This window comes from Haliotis asinina, chromosome 1 (assembly GCF_037392515.1).
Source record: "Haliotis asinina isolate JCU_RB_2024 chromosome 1, JCU_Hal_asi_v2, whole genome shotgun sequence".
In the NCBI taxonomy this organism is placed as follows: domain Eukaryota; kingdom Metazoa; phylum Mollusca; class Gastropoda; order Lepetellida; family Haliotidae; genus Haliotis; species Haliotis asinina.
Genome location: NC_090280.1, coordinates 41,757,141 through 41,779,891, shown reverse-complemented (window position 1 = coordinate 41,779,891; position 22,751 = coordinate 41,757,141). Strand labels below are relative to the sequence as shown.

Genomic DNA, 22,751 nt, shown 5'->3' with positions numbered 1-22,751 from the left:
CTTAATTCCATTCAGTATTTCGTTCATGTTTTTCAGTCTCTCATCCTTGATACTGAGCTGCTTGTTGTGGAGTTTCTTCATATAGAAGACCAGCTTGTAGTTGAGCGGCGCCATGACGACCATCACTGCTACGCCGGCAACCATGGAGACTCCGATCACCTGATACAGGAAGTAGAAGCACAGCACCAGACTAAGAGGAGCTGACCAGAGCTGAAAGAGCTGACTGATACATCCTTCCACCCTGTTGCAGTCAACGGACATGAGGTTGACGATGGCTCCAGTCGTGAAGAGCTTTCTGGATTCGTTGTTCATCGTCAGGGACTAGAGGTAAAATGAAGGGACAGGTTGAATATCTGCAACAACTACTATGACTGGTGCTTCAGTTACTACTGCTGCTGCTACTACTACTACTGCTACTGTTGTTGCTACGACTACTGCTACTGGTGCCACTACTGCTTCAGTTACTACTGCTGCTACTACTACTACTACGTACTGCTGTTACAGCTACTGTTACTACGACTAAGCAAGTGCTACCATCTGTACTACGCTGCTACAACAATTGCCACCATTCTTGCTGCTGCTGCTGCTACTAATACTACTAGGGGCGGTGGGTTATCCCACTGGATAACCCGTTTTGGATTCCCCACATAGGTATAATGTGTGAAGCCTATTTCTGGTGCCCATCGGAATACTGCTAAAATCGCTGTAAAACCATAGTTGCTAACGCTTCTACTTCTACGACTAGTTCTTCATGTACTGCGCTGGACCATCATCAAGATTACTGCAACTGCTTCGACACCGAGGTCATGGACATCAATACTATCTAATTCCTTTGCGTCAATTTTAACCAACTACACAAACTATTGGTCTCTTCACGCTGTCTATTGAGGGCCAGTCTAGCACAATGGTCACTCACCTTTTTGTACACCGCGGCCACCAGACCCGTCCTGATCTTCACGGCGATGTTGTGGCTGATGTAGAAGGTCTGGGCGTTGAGCAGTGAGATGGAGACGGACACCAGAAAGAAACACACTGAGAGACCATAACCCTTCCATATCGTCTCGGTCTGTTTGTTTTCGATGAACCCGATCATTAACCTGTTAAAATATTTTAATCAACGTATTCTAATATAAAATAATTCCGTACTAATAGCACCTCCTACTTGCTGCTACTACTACTGTGTCTTCTTCTACTACTACTGTGTCTTCTTCTACTACTACAGTTACTACTGCTGCAGCTACTACAACTACTAGCTACTACACTGCAGCCACAAGCACTGCTATTGCTGCTGCAGCTACACCAACAACGGCCACTAGAGTGACTGCTGCTTCAACAACTACTGCTGCTAATCTAACTACTACTACTACTACTACTACTACTACTACTACTACTACTACTACTACTACTACTACTACTACTACTCTTTCTTTTGAGCAGTATAAGCGTCTGTAAGTAGAAGCTTACTTGAGCAATATTGGGTTCAGGAATCGTATAATGTCACAAGCGAGTTTGAATATGTGTGCCCTGCTGAGCTCCTGTCCGTATGTCTTCAAGAGAACCTTGAGCACCTGGAAGGTGCCGACTCTCCCAGACGCCGTGACGTCATCAACCTGTGACGTCTTGTATATGACGTCAGGGAGATCATCCTTCTGTGGGCGGGTGTTTCCTGGTCCCTGTGATATGTGCTGAAGCTCCAGGAGGGTCTGTTTCTCGGGGATCTTCGGAATAAGAGTGGCTCCTTCTGGCGGGTGTCTGAGTGAGTGAGATTTAGTAGGTTTACAAGCGATTTAGTGAGCGATTGTTAAGTAATCAAATCTGCATCAAAGAATGCAGTGATCAACAGCATGAGCAATATTGGGATACGATGGCATGTGCCAAGCAAGTAAGCGAGCCTGACCACCCGAACCGGGCAGCCTCTAATGACAAGCATGGATTACTTGAAGATCAATCTACACATTATCCTCACGGTTCTAAAATTAATAATGTAATTTGCAATGCCTGGAAGTTACTAATCTATAGCACCGTGAAATCGTCTTCTCCGGACTGGTACTGTTCACCCAGACCACACAACCTGGTGATCAACAGCATGAGCATCGATCCATGCAATTGGGATACAATGACATCGTCAAGGATCAGATAAATAACTGGCTTCAAGTGGCTTGACGAAAGACTAAGAGGGCTGACAAGTAAGTGGGTCGTTGAAAACAAGTGAATGAAATGTTTCAATCCAAATAAAACAAAGTCTTATTTTACTTCGCTAAACAAACATAAAAATTGTCTCGGGGTGCACATGCAAATAAAGCGATAAATCCTCATATTTTCTATTTGTTGTCTTTATTGTTCACAAAAAAAGTATTTCTCTGTGATATGTAGAGTGAGTGAATGAATTTAGTTTTGCGCCGCTTTCAACACCGTTCCAGAAATATCATTAAATATATACTTAACCACTAGGTTATCTACCGTCCCTAATCGTAAGGTAGAAATGAGTGCGAACAGTTATCTATTTGCTGATCCGTGTAAGGTAGTTCCCCGACGCGGCTTCAGCTACTGGAGTTGTGAGCACTGCAATTCCAGGGTGAATTGTCACATGGCTTGGGCCTACCGATGTTTGAAATATAATTGATAAATGTTCACTTTTTGATAAGTTTTCATAAAGACTTAAACACTTCAGTAAACACACGGTAAATTGTCGTCTTCAGTTGACGTATATGTGAAAATAAGGACCGTGAAAACATACGTATTGACATTTATTGATTAGTATTGTGTCACTGAGTTTCTGTGTCTTACAAATGCAACCTATCAACAACGCCAGGTTTGTTATCGTTTTCAGCGTCCCATAGTGTGAAAGGGTGTATTTTTAAGACGTTGCACATAAAGGGCGTTTCTTTTAAAGTAACAGTTCAGTGGCGTTTGGTGTCAACACTTTAAACACTGTCGAAATGCTGTCACCTTCAACTTTGACCTCACTGCGATTGGTACATTAAATGCTTTCTCAAAAATAACTATTTATAGTGAAGATATGTTTCTTTATATATAGCAGTCATGTTCTCTGACAAATAGCACAATTACGATGGAAACGCCCAAATGGCTTTGGAAGACTACAAATTCCAAGCCTCATAATGTACCAAATACATCAATTCAATTGATCTACCTCCTATATTTTGCTGGCAAGCAGGCGGCTGGCTGAGTTTAGTTTTACGCTGCTTTGATCAGCAGTCCAGCAATATCACAGAGGGGAACACCAGAAATGGGCTTCACACATTGTATCCATGTAGGGAATCGAACCCGGATCTTCGACGTGACGAGCGAACGCTTTAACCACTTGCTACTGGTCTCCAAAAGAGAACAGGTTTAATGATTTAACATATATGTTTTTCAGATGAACTAATCACTACGTACGTGTGGGACCTGAAAAAGTATTTTTCGAGATTCTTGAAGAACCTCGGGACGACTTGTTTACACTTGATGTGAGGGGGCAGGTCCCAGAGATCCTCTTCCATCAGAGGACGGCGCCAACCCGTCCAGATGATGCTGTGGAGAGAAGGTAAAGCAATCTGTGAGACTGGTCATGACGGTGAATTAATGAGCCTGTACAAATAACATGCTCAGAGAAGGTTCTTCTTGAGTGAGTGAGTGTGTGAATGAGTGAGAATTAAAGATAATTACTTTGACTTGTCTGTACCATACGAACACTGGACAATTAATCCAAAAGACGAAGGTTTGATCTTCATAACGTCGCCATACCTAGTTTACCTGTACTTTATCATTTATCAGTAACTTGATATCCCACTTATTATTATGTTACGAGAGCGTATTTTCTGTAAATTGTATTGTTAATTGAGTAATAATTATTGTTGGGTCACAATGTTTAGTGCTTTGAATGATAATTATTATGGGTCACATTTCGTTTCATAAATGTTTAGTGCTATTTGTAATTTATCGGCAGGCTTTAAAGTAGTTCTCTAGAGTTACCTCCCTTTGATGATGTACTGAAGTAAACAAGAGGCTGGCCGAGAGAATCGTACGTTAGTGGCGATGGTGTAAGTGTTTGAAAGTTCTTGAATCAAAGACTGTATATAAAAAGGTTAGTTGTGTTGACGACGGACACACACAGAGGGCCTAACCGGAGTAACATCAAACTGCCTTCGTCAACGCTTGACCTACATAACCGATGCCTGACCGCTCGCTGTGTTACATTCAGTAAACTGTCTCTCACTCTCACATCAAGACTTCGGTGAGTTTACATTATATTTGTGACCCATTACTTTAGATCTGACTTAGTTGCATTGTACGTGAAACCTCTGTTGTGAATCTTTTGTATCTTGCTGTTTTTGCTGAATACAAAATATTGAAAATTTCAGTCTTCTCAGTGTTATGGTTTGCTGGTTCTGAGGGAATTTCTTACACCTTTTACCACGGCAATTTTAACCGTAACAATATGTTATTATGAAACGGTTGTTACATATCCTAGAATGTATTTCGTCGGAACAAATACTGCCTAAAATATATAGATTTCATCAAATATCTGTTCAGTATTTCTGTATCAAACATCCACAAACACAATTAAACATGAGTGATCAAGCGAGTTAGTAGATGGGTTAAGTTTAACGCCGATCAGGGGTCGATATCATATTGAATAGATACTAAAATGAAGTCAGCGAGGGAAGGTGAATGCCACAGACGGATGTAGATTGGGATGCAGGGGTGCATCCCCCTTCTTTAGAGTGTTCCCCTGTCTCATACCTGTGCATCCAACCAAATGTGACCTTCTCCGGGAAAGAAGATGTTGTCTCGGGACATGGGATCTGAACAAAAGAAATGCACCGCAACCTATAACAACTGACATACAATATTAACATAAACCTTAATCAGTATGCCAAAGACACCAACCCTTGCATCAGTTCCGCTTCAACGATCATGAGCAGTTTCTATGGACTGAATGTTGTTTAGCGCCGGTTTCAGTAATATTACAGCAATAGTGAGTGAGTGAGTTTAGTTTCAAGCCGCTTTTAGCAATATTCCCAGAATATTACGCTGGGGGACACCAGAAAAATGGGCTTCACACATTGTACCCATATGGGGAATTGAACCCGGGTGTTCAGCATGACGACCGAACGCTTTAACTCAGGGCTACCCCGATCCTGCTTATGCTTATACTAAATAAGCATTTCGTTGAGATTAAAGGTTGATTAGGACACATTATTTAAGTGTATTGTGGCCTTGTTTAAACAGGTCAGCTGAACAATGGGCAAAATTTGACGAATATTCAATTTCCAAAATCAACTGTTTTACTGTAACCGCGAGATATTAAACAATCTCTTGGACCATACTTCTCCCTTTCGCTTCCTACAGCTCACCTGGGATGATAAGTTGGCAGCGAACAACCTACAAAAGCGTATGTAATGTATCCTACCCTCTTTTCATCGGCTCCTGTGGTAAGTATGATTTGATCACTGTCGGCTATCCAGAACAACGAGAACTCCACCAGAATCACAGCGTACTGGAAGTAGAACACCGCCAGGTCAGAAGCAGGCCGCTCATTCTGGAAAACAAATGAAACATCCTATGTACATATACACCTGAAAATATGCCAACTGGTCTTCAGCAACTCATGTTTGTATAAGCCGAATAATGGGATCGGGTGGTCAGGCTTTCTGTCATCGTGTCCCAAATGCGTAGATTGATGCTCATGCTTTAGACCATACGATCCCGTCAGTCGTCATGGATGGCAAAATATCAGCCCCACCCAGGTATTTGTATGAATATACATTATACTTGTAAACGCAATGTATTATTTCGTTGTAATTCCTTAAAGTTTGTTTTCGATGCATTATGACCGAAACATTGACTGTGCGACGTTAAATTTCGTCGCTCTCCTTCAAGCAATATCACGATGGGGGACACAAGAGATGAACTTCACAAAGTGTACCATATGCCCTGATATTCCTTAAATACTGGTAAATACGTCTCAAAACCTGAGTGAGTCACTCACTACTACGTGCAATTAATGTGGTTATTATTATGTAAGATAATAATGGATACATACCCACTGCATTGCTCTGGTGTAGAAAGGAACGATGTCACAAAGCAACCAGAGAAACCAGAACAGGAAGAGCAGGCACGGACTGTACAGCCCCTTTCGTCGTGACATCATCGTCAGACACATGGACAGACACTGTACGGAGATAGGTAAGGTGAAATAAAGTGAGCGAATGAGGTTGGCTTACGCCGCTTTTAGTAATATTCCAGCAATATTACGACGGGGGCCTGGAGTGGGCTTCACACATTGTCGGAATCGAACCCGAGTCATCCTAGGCTACCCTTGAAATAAGGGAAACGGGGCATTTAATTAAGTTGTGCCCACATTTGTTGGTCGATCCATGCCGAGTGCCGAGTCACATGCTCAAGAGGTTAACCCCGTCTGTAAACTGATATGGTAAGGATATCATCTATGGGATGCCTCCACAAGGTAAGGATATCATCTGTGGGATGCCTCCATGCCCTCCTACACAAGCTTACTGATTAAGCGCCAGTTCAACATCGATCCCCTACTGAGACAGAGTAATATGACTCACGAGCAGCCCTTGTATCGTTCCCAAAATATCCAGGTTGGTGGAACAATTGGCTGATGGAGTAGTGGGTTGGTGGAACAACTGGCTGATGGCGCAGTGGGTTGGTGGAACAATTGGCTGATGGAGCAGTGGGTTGGTGGAACAATTGGCTGATGGAGCAGTGGGTTGGTGGAACAATTGGCTGATGGGGCAGTGGGTTGGTGGAACAATGGGTTGATAGAACAGTGGGATGGTGGAACAATGGGTTGATGGACCAGTGGGTTGATGGAACAATAGGTTGATGGATCAGTGGGCTGATGGAACAACAGATGGAACAGCTGATTGATGGAGCTGAGTCTACCTACCAGTGTGGCCAGTCGTATACCAGCTGCCGTGTAGGAGGCCGGGGTCTTTGATATGCTGTACGGCTCCAGATGCCCTGATACCACACTGGCTATTGCCACCCCCACTAACACCACCTGGACTACCTGAAACAAACACACCCGATATGCATGCATACAAAAAAACATTCAGTACAATATCAAATACACAATTTCTCATTTCCTTCCGAGGATTCAGGGACAAAATATGTCCACGATATCCAAGGCTTGAGACGAGTTGACTTGAGTTTTACGTCACATCGGCATTATTTGAGCCATATAGTGATGAGATCAAGTCTTACTGCAGAAGCATTTCAAGTTCAAGTCCATCTCTTAAAGACAGATATTAATTCCATTATTATTTAAACACAGAACAAGCCCTAGAACCAAATTTAAAAGCTTGCTTGCTTTCTTTACCATTTGTACTAATTAACGTGTGCCTCGTCATGCTCCAACTCAAACAGTTACTCGGTTCGTTCCCAGCGCAACTTAAGCTGTGTTTAACAGAATTTCAGCCAGTTTATTGTATCAGTCGGAATTTTACAATGAATGAATGAATTATAGTAAGAATTAAGAGCAAGAATTGTGTGAATGAATGAAAGAAAGAAAGTAAAAGAATAAAAGAAAGAAGTACATATGTGAATGAATGAAAGAATAAATGATACACTGCGGCCTTCCCTCCCAAAATATGTCAAAGAACGCAAAAGTATCGCGAGAACACGTGTCAACATCAGCTGTCCTTTTTGAAAAAATATATTTTGAGACATTTTTGTTTACATTAATAATCACTTCAGATATCTTATTGCATGTTGGGAATGGAATGGATATAAACAAACTGTTGACTGACACTGACACAATGCTTTCACAAGGCGTTGTAAACATCTTTCCAGTTTTGTCAAACAGTAAGATCAACAAGAAAGAAAGAAGTTGTGGAACTATAAACCCCAAGCATCAATGGCGGATCAGATCAGATCGGCGATATGTCATATTTTTCACACACATCAAATGACGAAATGTTACTAACTGATCTTCTACATGTAGGATTTCAGTTGTTACAACACTCAGCGAACTGAATCAGCTGTTAAAAATATACCGGGCTCAATTTTGAATACTACGCTGCCGCCATATTGGCTACACTGGCTACGTAACGACCCTACGTAAAAAACGTCTGTAAATAATCGAGTCTGGACCAGACGATCCAATGATCACCAACATGAGCATCGATCTGCGCACTTGGGAACCGATCATACGTGTCAACCAAGTCAGCGAGCCTGGCCATCCGATCGCCTCTTACGACAAGCATAGTCGCCTTTGAGCGCGGCGTTAAACAACAAACAAAGGATGACCTGAGTCAGCTAAGATAGATTCGGGTGATCATTCGCCATTTTCGCGACAAATATATTTTGCTAGTAATTCATGACGATACTGAAGAACACCACAACAAACGTTTGCAGTGTAATGTGTAAAGAAAAAGGTGAGGAAATTGCGGTTATGTCGCTATTGGCAACAATCTATCTGTCTCTAAGGAACGCGGTGCTATAAGTGTAGCTTAGTGGTTTAAGAGGTCGCTCGTGACGCCAAAGACCTGCGTTCGATTCCCCATATATGTACTATGTATGAAGGGGGGTGACAGGCGTAGTCTAGTGGTTGAAGTGTTTGTTCGTCACACCGCAGATCACAGTTCAATTCAACACATGGGTGCAATATGTGAAGCGTATTTTGCGGGACTAATACTAAAAGAGGAGTAAAACTCACTTACTATGGGTGAAACCCATTTCTTGTGTCCAGTGCCCTGTTAAAGTTGGAATAAAGCGGCGTAAAAGTAAACTCACTCATTCATTCACTCACTCACTCACACAACGAGCGCCACACTAGACGTCGCTAATCGAACTCTGGTTCTCAGTCAGACGCGGTCGCTTTAATCGTTTGGCCACCTGTTGTAAAGGATTGGATTGCCACCATATTTTGATATTCAGACAAATGCGATGTCATTTATGACAGTATTAAATTATAGTTTATAGAGTCGACAGCTTGATATTGATATCAGCTAGATATTGGCAGCAATATCGTTATCACGACACGGATGGAACGTGGCCAAGAGCGAGATCCCATCTTGCACTAATATTCAGACATCGTTGATAACGGCCTTTATTACTCACTCGTTGAAAATATCACTGTTAATTAATCTACAATGTTATTATAGCTTTATGTTCTAAATTCACTGTTTTTAAAACACATTTTTCCCGTCACGATATCACTGAAATATAGCCGACGTGACGCTAAATATCAATTCTTTCTCTCACTACATTCTGTGATAACATCGAGTACTGTCGCAACTATTTGCACTCGGTCACATGGCCGAGTATACACGGGAACGTACTGGCGCAGTGCACTCTTTCAATTCTTAAGAAAGATATTTCAATTGTTCTTTGCTCGGTTGCGAGAAACAGCATTTACAAATAGAAATTTACATGTTGGTTGAAGCCATTTTGGTCCCCTTTTCATACCCCTGGTTTATTTTTACAAAAATCAAATTAAATACTATTAGACTAATGTTAAGAATCACAGATAAAACATATTCATGTGCGTGAACATGTTATGACGGCGTAATGCACTCGTTCTGTGAGTTGAATTCTCAGATATTAGTTTACTAATGTTGGGTGAGTAATAAATAAAACAATAAACAATGTTTAGTGTAATATCATATAAACGAAACTAGTGAACAGTATTCGCATTACACGATACATGGTATAGTATTATCTATTCACGTGTAAGTATGCCATCCACGTGTCTATTGTATGAGTCATATACAAAAATGGCATTTACGCAATTGTTTAAAGACACTGGGCTGTTCTGACGGACTAAGACGAGTACTATCGGAAATCCTCGCAGGAAAGGCTCTCGTGCATCACAAAACTCAAATAAGGTGGCGTCATATCACAGTTTGAACTGTGCGGTTTATGTTTTGTCCTAAAGTCAACGGTCAATCATTTTCTCAATTGACAGTATTATAAAGAAAGAAAACATTTCAGTCAAACTTGGGACTATGCGGCGGATGTGACGTTACACGGTTTACAGTGAAATTGTGTATCACTACGCTAATAGCGCAGGGAGAAATAAGTCAGAAGCGGGAAAAGCCGAGTATATCCGAGTGGCAGGTGTACAAAAACAGTGTACAAAACGATATAATCAGCCCGGATCTCCCGAATGAATGAGAGAGTGAGAAAGTGAAACAATACATAATGTGTTTTTGAACTTACCATTTTGGCGATGCAGAGTTTTGACAATGGATAGTGCTGGTGGATACGGTGGAGATAACGCAGGAAGACGGGGAGGGTTGCCCAGAGCCAAACACACGGCACCCATGTCAGAACTGTAGTCTGGAAACATGGTGTGAACTCTGGATAGGTGTTGTTGGTCAACAAGTCCAGATCCTGAAAGACGAATCAAGATATTACCAAACAACCGGGCAATAAAACGAAAATTCTCATAGCTCTCGCTGTTGCCTTCCTTGGTCATGTCAGGATTCGCTGGTCATGGTTAAACTCCACATTAAACCCGGCTTTTATATTTGTCTTGTCTTGAAGTATATTCTAGAATCAGTACTGATATGAACCCATGTGTAGTGAACTTGGACCTGAAACCACCCATACTACAGGGGGTGCCGACATTCAATAATGGCGAGGTTCAGACTCCATAATGAAGGGGAATTTAGATTTCGTAATAAAAATTTGCTAGCTTCAATTCCACATTGCAGGAGGTGCTTACATTCCATGATGCAAAGAGTCCTCAGATACGGATGAGTATAAATCATGTATTGCAATGGGTGCTTAAATTCTATAATGCAGGGAGCCTAAATCCAATAGGTGCTTGTAGGATGTTCTTAATTCCATAGTACAAGGGGTACATGGATTAATTATGCGGGGGTTCTTATATTCCACACTGCATGGGGTGCTTCAGTTCCATCAAGCAAGGGTGCTTATATTCCATAATGCAGTGAGTGCTTTAAATTCTTTCATGCAAAGGGTGATTGGATTCCATATTGTAGGTAATTGATGTGCTTGATTTCCATGATGCAGAGGGTATTTATACGAAGGGGAAAATTAAGGGACCCCATAAAAGGCCATGTGTTCTTTTATCTTTTTCAGGTTTCCTCACAGGTTTGTATCTTATGGCTTGTGACAAAACCTGGGAACACTTGTGCTTTAATGTGATCCCTTACTTTGTTCCCGCAGTATATATTCCATAATGCCAGGGTGCTTATATTTCATAATGCAGGGGGTGCTTAGGTTCAAAATGCAAGGGGTGCTTAGATTGCTAATATGGGGTTTGACAGATACGTGGGATCATGGAATCGATTCTGAAATTTCTGTCAGCGCCATGCGGGTGTTGGTAACCTTGCATTGTGTCTGCTTTTCTCTTCCAAGCAGTTTCGTTAAACGCAACCCACTCACTCACTCACACAATCACCATGTGCTCAGTTCGCTTCCAATTGTTCTCTGTTTATCTTGACTGATTCAGCTTTGTCGGGTTTCTTTTGTCCTCGGTCTACGTTCTTTGTACTGTTGTACAAAGCGCTTAGCGCTAAGGTGACCGTAACCCCCATACCTTAACATAGACTTAAGGTAGCCTTAGCACTAAGGTGAGCCTAACTCCAAAATCTTAACATAAACTTAAAGTAGTCTTAGACCTAAGGTGACCATAACAGACATCCCTTAACATATTCTTAAGGTAGTCTTAGGACTAAGGTGAGCCTAACTCCAAAATCTTAACATAGACTTAAGGTAGTCTTAGATATAAGGTGACCATAACTGACATACCCTAACATATACTTAAGGTTGTCTTAGGACTAAGGTGACCGTAAATACCATACCTTAACATATACTTATGGTAGTCTCACAGCTAAGGTGACCGTAACTGCCACACGCAACATAGACTTAAGGTAGTCTTAGCGCTAAGGTGACCGTAACTGACATACCTTAACATATACTTAAGGTCGTCCTAGGACTAAGTGACCGTAACTATCATACCCTAACATATACTTAAGGTAGTCTTAGGACTAAGGTGACTGTAACTGCCATACCTTAATGTAGACTTAAAGTAGTCTTAGAGCTATTACTGTTTATAACAATACACAGGTCGATAGGGTAGTACGATCTTAAAATATTCACTCATCCCCCTTTGTACATCACGGTTTGATTCTTAACGGGGCTACGTTGAATGAAGTCCGTTTCTGGCCTGCCTCGACAGAACATTGCAAATACACAGAGTAAAGTGATACGCTTTCTCTATATTAGGTTGTGTGTGTGAACATGACATTCGATATGTAACAGGACCTCTCACTTGACCTTTGACTGACAAATTTGAGGAGGTGTCGTGTTATTCCTCTTACAGTCACTTCCTTACGACACACTTACGGCCCAGTTTATTAATAAACGATTTGAATAACTACAACGAATACATGTCTGGCCCCTATGCATTCAGATGCCTCCATGTGGCAGGTTTAGTATCGAAAAGTTTAATGTCAAGTACTTAGTCTGTAGAGCGTCGCATGTGATTTTAGAGTCAATGATTCGCTCTTTCCTGAGATGAATTAAAGTTAAAGCCTGTACACAATCCCTATCTATCATTCGCTCCTTTTATGGGAGGATTTAATTTCGGATAATACTCAGCCTATATACTAGACGTTGATGAATATTAAGAAAAGAGGGAAACGTTATGGATAACGTCTGTATTATATTAAGGTCCAACGTCTTGGTTTATATTCTTACACTGCTGTCAATCATGAGTGAAATACTACAGAAAAGAACAACAGAAATATACGTGTACATCTAACTGGGATTAATTTGACTTAAGACAATATGAAGGTATCTACGGGATACTAGAACAAGAACACACACGACAATGTATATTGGTTATAATGCAGTATGTACTGTAAGCTGTAATGATGTGTCAAACTATTGATGGATTGCAAATTATGGAGTCTCCAATAGCAATTATTTGATGGTAGAAACGAAAAATTATCGATGCATCGATAGTGTGTGTTACTATCGATAGTTTAATAATCGTCCCCCGCTGATAAATGCGATACATACAGAAGTATCAGATTCGTTTACGATGATTTAGTTATCCGCCCCTGTTACCTCTTAAACAAACTTGATTTAAAGTTTTCTGTCACTTACTAGAAGAGACGCTGATACTAGTCCAACATGGTTTTTTTTCACAAAAATATACATTCATTTGGGAAACGACTTTACATGAGACACTATGCAATAGTGTTGTTATATTTGGACGCAGTGGACTATAGCTATGGCGATAGCATGATAGTATGCGATAGACTATCACCGTCTCACAAGTTGTTCCCTCCTCAAGTCACCCAATTTATTTACTTTCTGATTCATAAATATGCCACTGACCCACTAGACCAAAAGCTGATTAGCAGAGAAAAAGAGGATTTAGTTTGTACTGAGCCAGGCTGGCCCACGACATTGGACCCTCCTTGTTATTCATAGCTTCAACTTAACACGATTAATTTCGACTTGGGAGGTCATAGGTCGGCATGCGCAGTTACAACGCGTGACGTGACCTTCACCTCATCTACATGTTTGATGCCACCGACATTTCTCTTTGCTTTTGTCATAAGAATCAAACCGATTTCATCGACTTAACCTACTTATAACCAGTGTCCGAAATACTTTCAAAACCTTGCTGGCTAGTCGTGATAGCTATGTCTGAGATTTGTTAGCCCACAAAATAATTTACAAGCCCGAATCTGAATGTAGAAACCAAGAAAACAATTGCAACAAGTGAAGAAACCATCCAAACCAGCCATGTCTGAAATATCTTGTTCAAACTAAAATAAGTCATCATTAAACTGCGATTATGATGAACATTTTTACCAGAACATAATCTTGCATGATTAACAAAGTATTATACTTCGGAAGTAGGAAAGTGTGATACATTTTCAAAACGACCCCATGAAAATTCACTAGCCAGTCAGGCCAATGACTGGAGATTTAATGGCCCGACTGGATTTCTACTAGCCACTGGCTAACGGGCCAGTGGCTATTTTGCACGCTGCTTGAAAACAGATAACACTCGTTAACTCGAATATTTGTGGCAAAGGACGAATTAACAATGCTTCGTTGGTGACCCTTCAGGTCGATTTCACCGCGGTAAGTGCATTTTGGATCAACGGAAATAATCCAAATGTGTTATGACTATTATCAAATAGGTCAGTAAGCAGTTTCTAGATATGTTCAACACCTGTCCAAAATACAGTACTTCTTACAGACATTTGTATCACGTATTACTATATAAGATAGGGACACAGCTCATTGGAAGAGACATTTGGCATCAGGACGGTCTCCAGGGCAACATGACATCAGTCACGAACTGACTCACATTGTAGTCACGTGGCAGATCGTTCTGGAACTTTAGATCAGATTGTATTTATCGTTCGTATAGTACACTGTCGCTTGTCAAATTAATATTAATTAAGTTCAAGGTCATGTTTACCACCCATTCAGTAAAAAGACGAAAGCATGCATTACAGAACATGATTAGAATATACTAAACCGATGAGTTAAATACCGATGAGTTATTTTTTTGTTGATAGATCTAGAGGTCAAGATCAAAGGTCGTGAGATTCAAGGTGTGCACACACTCACGCCACTATTAACGTGTATTTGCAATGTTCTGTCGAGGCAGGCCAGAAACGGACTTGATTCAACGTAGCCCCGTTAAGAATCAAACAGTTGTAATGAACTAGTACATAAGCACACACACTAATTTAATATATACGTATATCGTTCAGACATCAGACAGCATTTTGTTCGTTCACACTTTCCAAGATGCCATTTTAAAAATATAGTAGCAAAGTACTTTTATCACTGGCATGGAAAGGGTATTCTTTCTTGGGATGGTTTGTTTTGTTATAACTATACTGCGCCGGTCGGTAAACAATCGAGTCTGGCTTATCCAGTGATCAACAGAATGAGTATCGATCTACGCAATTGTGTCAACCAAGTCTGCGAGTCTGAACTCCCGATCCTATTAGTCGCCACTAATGCAGAGTGAGAAATAGTTTCCAAATTTTAAAATTTCTGTTGGGGTAGCGAGAGCTGAAAATTACTTGCCCACAAAATAATTCTCTAGTCCGACACTTGAGTGTAGATACAAGTGTCATCATGATGCCGCTACTATGATCAAGATTTATCAGGCTTTCATCTTACGAGATTTAAAAGAATGTTATAACTTAACAAGTGCGAGATAGGGATACATTAACAAAATGATCCCATGAAACTTGACTAGTCAGTCAGACCAGTGACTGTAGGGTATTCAGTTCAGTTTGACACGAAAACCTTAGTTCTAAATACAAATGCGCCTGTTTGAATTTGTCGAATAAAAAATCCCTTTGGGCAGCCGCCCAAGGTATGATGCTCAGTATGTCAGTCACTAGTCGGCACAAATCACCAAAAGCGATACGTATAAAACAACGAACAGAACTTCCTCACATCAACGCAATAAGCAGCACGCGTTTGTCACATGCCTTTAGAAAGTATAATGGTAAATGAGTCGACGTAAAAAACCGACATCTGGGTTTGTTACGGGAAGTATGTTTAATAATACATGTTCGGGGACAGGAAGTTTTACTATACAGTTATTGACAATAACCATGCGCGACAACAGAAACAATAATATGCACACTTCGCAGGGCGAATGTATGCGACACATTGTCTAAATAATTAAAAAACAACCCAAAAATAAAATAAAAGAACAAAAAAAGAAAAACAAAAAACAAACAAAAACAAAACAAAACAAAAAAACAACAACAAAAAACAAAAACAAAAACGAACAAATAATATAATCCATCCTTGCTTAAATAAACCATAAATGAAATATATATATATAAGTACAATAAAAAAGAACAACAAACCCAAAAACGAACAAAATATACAATCCATTCTTGCTTAAATATACAACAAATGAAATACAGTACTAGTGAAGGGATCGTTAAAAATCAAATCTAATGAAAACATATATTTCCAGTAATTTACGCCACATGACCATGTCAATGTCGCATTTATATATTTGGATACACACAATAAACAACACAGCGATTTCTTGTTGTGTATCAACCCTATTGCATGCGTTTCCAATAATATCATGCTTCAGTGACGATAGGTTCAAATACAGGTAGACTGTGACGACGTGTATATACACGCTACACGAGGGAATATGTGGAATGAACGCTATGTGGTATATGGAAAATATTAATACTGTCAGTGTTGCTATTGATCATTTTACGTGAGTGTTTAGCGGGTTGTGAACCAATCATATTGATCTATGGCCCTAAATTAAAAAATATATATATAGTGAATGGTTTAAAACTAACAAACTACATGACTAAAATAAGTACACATTTTTAGTGTTAAAAATCCATACCCAAATTCGATCGTTGCCACAAAACCCGTTTAACATCGTGAGGTGTGCGGTTGTCGAACACTACGCCTGCTGTCAGCTGACCGCAATCGTTCCTGGCGGTTTTCTCGTCTTTGTTTGCCTACTACGTTGTGCCTTCTTCGAGGTGTTATCCATACAATTGTTGTCCTCCGTTAAAGCGCACATGTACCTCTGTCCAGGGAAATCCCACAAATGAACCCATCCTTAGAAAGTTAGTGTTTAAAAACTCCATTGTCAGCATTGTTGGTGCAATACGTTCTCCCAACGCTCTTGTCTTATCGCTGGGAAAACCCCTGGTGGCGAAACTATTTTTAGAACAAGCCATGCGACGTCACTCTCGTGTTTTGGCCAAGCAAGAGCTGAAGTCTGTGGCGAAGTCAGACATATCTTTGGCGCACTTGCGTGGGTCAGATTTCCAAGAAAACCGACGTGATAAGCCGTGAATTATGTCCTTTTTCGTCCTATCTCCAAATGTAATGTTAGCACGAACTCTATAATATCTGTAACAGTAGACAAGTGCCGAAGTATTTTCAAGCTTTTCCTTATCACGTGACATTGAATCTGCCACAAGTTTGCCTGTGTGGCTGGTAGGCAGACTGACGAATTTTCACGCTTGAGACAGTAAGTTGGGTTCGAATCACAACTATTATGAAAGTACAGTTGTCATTATTTTTTTTTACAAAGTACAATAATTTTTAAAGATAATTTACAAATAACGCAATGGAATCACCGCTTTTAATGAGTAATTTAGCTGCTATTGCCTTTGCTTTAAAATTTTGAATACCGAACGTTTTGCAGCAGTCAGAGTCCGTAATCAGTCTCTGAAATTTGTGGTTTGTATCTTTGACTAGTTTTCCTAATATTTTGAATCAAAGAGTTCTTGAATGAGCACAAAAGAGGAGCGAATCTAATCATTTTACTTCTTTTGTTTTTGTGTCCAGTTATCATACTTTTTATACTTTGTCATCTTATTGCAATGGCTTGTTAATGGGGGAGAAGAGGGGTTATCAATTATGTACACATACACGGGGTTGGGGAGGGGCCGGGGTAGTTCACATTGACTTTGAGCATGACATGCGAGGTGGGGGTAGGGAGGTTGGGGCGGATGTGTTGGGGTGTGGGTGTGGGTATGTATACTGGTAGCAACATTAAATGAGTCCTGCTTATGTCACATAATATTGTTTCAAAACAAAATATGTGTGAATTAGATGTTATACATGCTAGTGTTATAAGACGTTACACAGCTTATGTGAAAAAAGTCATGCTTCAGTATTTATTTCAAAATACATCTAAAAGGACATTATACAGAATAAATCAAGTGAATTCGAACTTAAGTCTGGACACGTTTCATGATGAAATAATAACATTCCTCAATCACGATAAAGACGGGTTTGATGTTTCTCAAAAGATGATGAAATACGTCGAAATCGGTCGCAGTTATCGAACAAATATATAGCGCGATTTGATGACAAGTGTTATATTAACAGTAGATATTCTCTAATTCAAATTCAAAAGTGTAGATGACTGAGGCAGTGTGCGAAATAGTTTTTAAATTTTGCAAGCCTGTCGAGCTAACTAAGCCTGAATCTAGCCTAGAAAACAATTCACTAACCCAAAATTTGAATAAGCTAAACAAAAGATTACAAACATTGATGAGAGTACGATATTGTCCACATTACACTGGTTTCATCAATAAGTTGCTTTTGAGATAAACATTTGCTAGGCCATAATCTTTATAATATTTGAGATAGTTACAAAATCACCCCTAATGCTTGTAAATTCACTAGCCTGACTGTGGAGATTAACTGACCCTGTGACCGGAGATTTACTGACGGGAAGATATGTTGGAATTTTGAATGAAGGAAAAACTGAAGCATTTGCTTGTTGCTAGCTCACAACTTCGTTCTCGAATCACATACACTGCAATCCTAATATGCAACTCCATCACACCATCCTCCATCAGTGTTAAAGACCTTGAACTTCACATTGATTCGGAATTTACTTTAAAGACACACACTCACAACATCTGCACATCTTTCTATTTCCACCTAAGAAATGTCAGGAACATCGGAAGTTCCTTTACAATGCAAGTTGCCATGCACGTTAGATCCCTAGTGCTATCGAAGTGATACTATTGCAAGAGTACCTGGAACACTCATCTCAAAGTTAATTCAGCACCTCGCACTGTCAAAAAAAGTGTCCAAAAGAGAACATATCTCACCAGTCTTACCAGTCTTCCCCTTGTTGGCCATAAGGGCCAGAGTGGAGTACGAATTCCTGAGTCTGGACACTCGGTGCTATTATGAAACTACTGACTACTGACAGTACCTCTTTTAGTTGGTGACGAAACATGTTCCACCGAGACCCTTACTGTCAGCTGAACATCAGTTGGTCATCCCAAGACGTAAACTAATGGCCTTTGGTTTCCGTTCTTAGTTATGGACCTCCAGTACTATGGAACCAGCTGCTCTCGAACTCAGACTAACAACATCCCTTGGTTCCTTCAAATGTGCCTTAAAACACCTCTCTTAAAAATACCACAGTGACTATCAAACATATCCTCAAAGGTGTTCCACCATCCATTTTATGTACGAATGTTTAACATACGTATTGTAGCACTCAAATCAGCTTTATATATAGCGCTTTTAGCATACATTTTTGTATGGAATTCAGCGCGTTATAAATACACATATTATTACATGACAACTGTGTGGTCTTTGAAATGTCATAAAAATTGAAAATGAATCCACCGTAAATAGTGTTGAAACAAACGTTTGCAAATGTTTGCAGGAGTAGTTGTTTGCACAATGAGCAACATTTAAACTGTTTGATTGTTGTATACACTGGTTCGCAGCCAATCAAATCGTCGACCCGTCACCCGTGAATCCCGGTGACGAGTTTTAATCCGGATCCTCGACCAGTGACGATTCAGGTTAGTGCTGATCTTCAGTAACCCATGCTTGTCGTAAGAGGCAACTGACGGGATCCAGTGGTCGGGCTCGATGACTTGGTTGACTCATGTCATTGTATCCTAGCTGCGTGGGTCGCTGCTAATGGTGTTGATCACTGGACTCTCTGGTCCAGACACGATTATTTACAGACCGCCACCTTATAGCTGGAAGTTTGCAGAGTGCGGCGTAAAACTAAACGCCATCACTCACTAATTAATGCAGATGCTCGCATGACAGGTGACAGGTGAATTCCAAGGTAAGATTTTACGGCGATTCGTCCACTTTATGTTGCATTCTTTGCAGTGAGTAACACATGACAACCAGAGCCTTTACACATTTTGCCATCGGATATTCTTGCAATGAATCGGAAATGCTGACATATCGTTTTGTCATGTATCATTTGAGGAGTGCGAGAAAGGATGGAGACGGCACAGCACAGGTTAATGAATCAATAACTTTGTCGACACTTTGTCAGCCTGTATCACCTGGCTGTCCCTTCCTCTGCACTCCCTCTTCGTAACAAATACTGAACTGTGTCACTATTACAATGATAGTTTGTTAAACATCTTCCTTATTTTTAGGACAAAAATTCTGCAAAAACGTTGGTTATGATGTTTTGATTATGTTTCTGTATTTTATGTGGATTAGTCAGTCCCGTTATGTACCTCCCTAGCCCCAATGTCAATCCCGTTATGTACCTCCCTAGCCCCAATGTCAATCCCGTTATGTACCTCCCTAGCCCCAGTGTCAGTCCCGTTATGTACCTCCCTAGCCCCAATGTCAATCCCGTTATGTACCTCCCTAGCCCCAATGTCAACTCCGTTATGTACCTCCCTAGCCCCAGTGTCAATCCCGTTATGTACCTCCCTAGCCCCAATGTCAATCCCGTTATGTACCTCCCTAGCCCCAATGTCAACTCCGTTATGTACCCCTAGCCCCAGTGTCAATCCCGTTATGTACCTCCCTAGCCCCAATGTCAACTCCGTTATGTACCCCTAGCCCCAGTGTCAATCTCGTTATGTACCTCCCAAGCCCCAGTGTCAATCCCGTTATGTACCTCCCTAGCCCCAGTGTCAATCCCGTTGTGTACCTCCCTAGCCTCAGTGTCAATACGGTTGTGTACCTCCCTAGCCCCAGTGTCAATCTCGTTGTGTACCTCCCTAGCCCCAGTGTCAATCCCGTTATGTACCTGTCTAGTCCCAGTGTCAATCCCGTTATGTACCTCCCTAGCCCCAGTGTCAATCCCGTTGTGTACCTCCCTAGCCTCAGTGTCAATACGGTTGTGTACCTCCCTAGCCCCAGTGTCAATCTCGTTGTGTACCTCCCTAGCCCCAGTGTCAATCCCGTTATGTACCTGTCTAGTCCCAGTGTCAATCCCGTTATGTACCTCCCTAGCCCCAGTGTCAATCCCGTTATGTACCTGTCTAGTCCCAGTGTCAATCCCGTTATGTACCTCCCTAGCCCCAGTGTCAATCCCGTTGTGTACCTCCCTAGCCCCAGTGTCAATCCCGTTATGTACCTCCCTAACCTCAGTGTCAATCCCGTTATGTACCTCCCTAGCCCCAGTGTCAATCCCGTTATGTACCTCCCTAGCCCCAGTGTCAATCCCGTTATGTACCTCCCTAGCCCCAGTATCAACTCCGTTGTGTACCTCCCTAGTCCCAGTGCCATAGTTCTTTTTTCCGGCACCGAGAGATATCTGTCATTCTGATAGAGAAAGTCAACATGATGGCTGCAATCGTGACTGAATAAACATTTACACATTGATAAATGTGTTGTTAGTTTGTACCTTCCGTCGAAATATGTCCTACCTACCCTAAATTTTAAACAGGTAAAATCCAAACCACAACAGTTTTTGTTATTTGACCAGCTAATTGTACGTCACTGATCTACGAAGAAACGAATCGACCATCTTTGCTGTCTAGAATTGCGGTCCATGTGCTTGCCGTACGCATTGAATCAGTTGTCATTTCAGATATCTCCATAAACGTTGTGATCTCCGACAATCATCGTGTTTTAATTCACCACGTCATGTTCACGGAATAAATTAAGCATCTGCACATATGTTCAGCACTTTGACAGTTCCCTACTTGCTTCTCAGACGAATTTCTCTCCTAGTGTCATGAATTATTAACATGTCACTTCGTGAAATTTCGGGACTATATCCAAACGTGGCCACATCATTACTTGTCACGTGACATTTTCGGGGTAATCATGTGCTCATTATATCAACCAGTGGTGCATCTGGTCAGGGCATGATTGTCTCCAGTCCGCAGTGATACATCGGTAATACCCACGAATTCGATGTTAAACTGCTTGGTAAACTAATCTTTGTGTGCAAGAACACTGCAACCCTGTCTTGACATTACCTTCATCGATGCTACCATCACAACAGGTTCCCTCCTCAGCATCCCTGGTCATACAGTAATACCTCCATCTGTTGCACCTCACCCTGTATTTTAGCGCTAAGACAGTCGTAAGTGTTATAAATTAACATTAACTTACGGCTGTCACAGCACTAAGACAGTCATAAGCACCATGCATTTATATTAATATACCACAATCCTAGCGCTAAGAGAGCTTCGAAAATTTATACCCTGGAAGCAAAACATTTTCAGGAACCATTTCAAGAATGCCATTTGCGTTATATATTTATCATCCGTTAGAAAAACGAGAAGACTTGATTAATTGGCGATGTATGTGAAACCGGACTCTAATGTTGCAAGTCCCCATATTGCCTGACAAATAACATATAATATTATTGATTATGAACCGTGACAGTTGAGGCAGGCTGTTACTGCGAGTGGAGAGTGACATCTGGATCAGAACCCGAGACGGTTGAGGGTAGTCTAGTGGTTAAACGCTTGCCGAATTCTGGGGCGTGATTGATGTATAGTTAATTTGTTACATGGGACAGTTTAAGGGTCCGAACATCTGTTACATTCTGAATTACCCAAGCAGCCAGGCAACAGAGGTCAAATTTCCAAAATGGGTCCGTGCTGGATGACAAGAGAAGACGACTTATCTATAAAACTATGTTTAGAGACAGGCACCTGTCTGCATGCTATTCATAACATGTATATTGTCTGGCATCTAACACAACTGTGACTTCCAAAATGAATTCGCGTGTGCTTCTACATAAATAAGCGAAACGCTGTTGTGTGCTTTGAACCATCAAAGTTTCAACCGTTAACAGTACAGCGCTATATCTCTGTATTCTGCTGCCACATCCCCAACAAAGACTACAACTTACCTTCCATCATTCATATCTTCTGAAAATTCGTCAACCCACTGCAACCTAGCGTTTTGGACTGATGGATGAATGCTAGGTTCACGCTGTTGAACGATCCGTCATGAATGCCACGAGAGGACATTCATAGCTGGTTGTGGAACTTCTCTAAAAA

The 22,751-nt window shown here is 41.0% G+C and overlaps 1 protein-coding gene across 1 annotated transcript in view; it reads right to left on the bottom strand.

Annotated features, from left to right (window-relative positions):
* LOC137291653 (multidrug resistance-associated protein 1-like) overlaps positions 1-16,961 on the bottom strand; it is a 39,189-nt gene extending 22,228 nt beyond the window's left edge. Inside the window, exons 1-10 of the mRNA XM_067823080.1 lie at positions 16,379-16,961; positions 10,192-10,365; positions 6,917-7,039; positions 6,047-6,175; positions 5,414-5,542; positions 4,744-4,805; positions 3,400-3,531; positions 1,465-1,752; positions 917-1,097; positions 1-321 (exon numbers count right to left, since the gene is read on the bottom strand). Of these exons, the coding sequence (XP_067679181.1) occupies positions 1-321; positions 917-1,097; positions 1,465-1,752; positions 3,400-3,531; positions 4,744-4,805; positions 5,414-5,542; positions 6,047-6,175; positions 6,917-7,039; positions 10,192-10,365; positions 16,379-16,414 (1,575 nt within the window). The 5' untranslated portion in view covers positions 16,415-16,961. The remainder of the gene's footprint in view (positions 322-916; positions 1,098-1,464; positions 1,753-3,399; positions 3,532-4,743; positions 4,806-5,413; positions 5,543-6,046; positions 6,176-6,916; positions 7,040-10,191; positions 10,366-16,378) is intronic.
* Between the last annotated feature and the right edge of the window lie 5,790 nt (positions 16,962-22,751).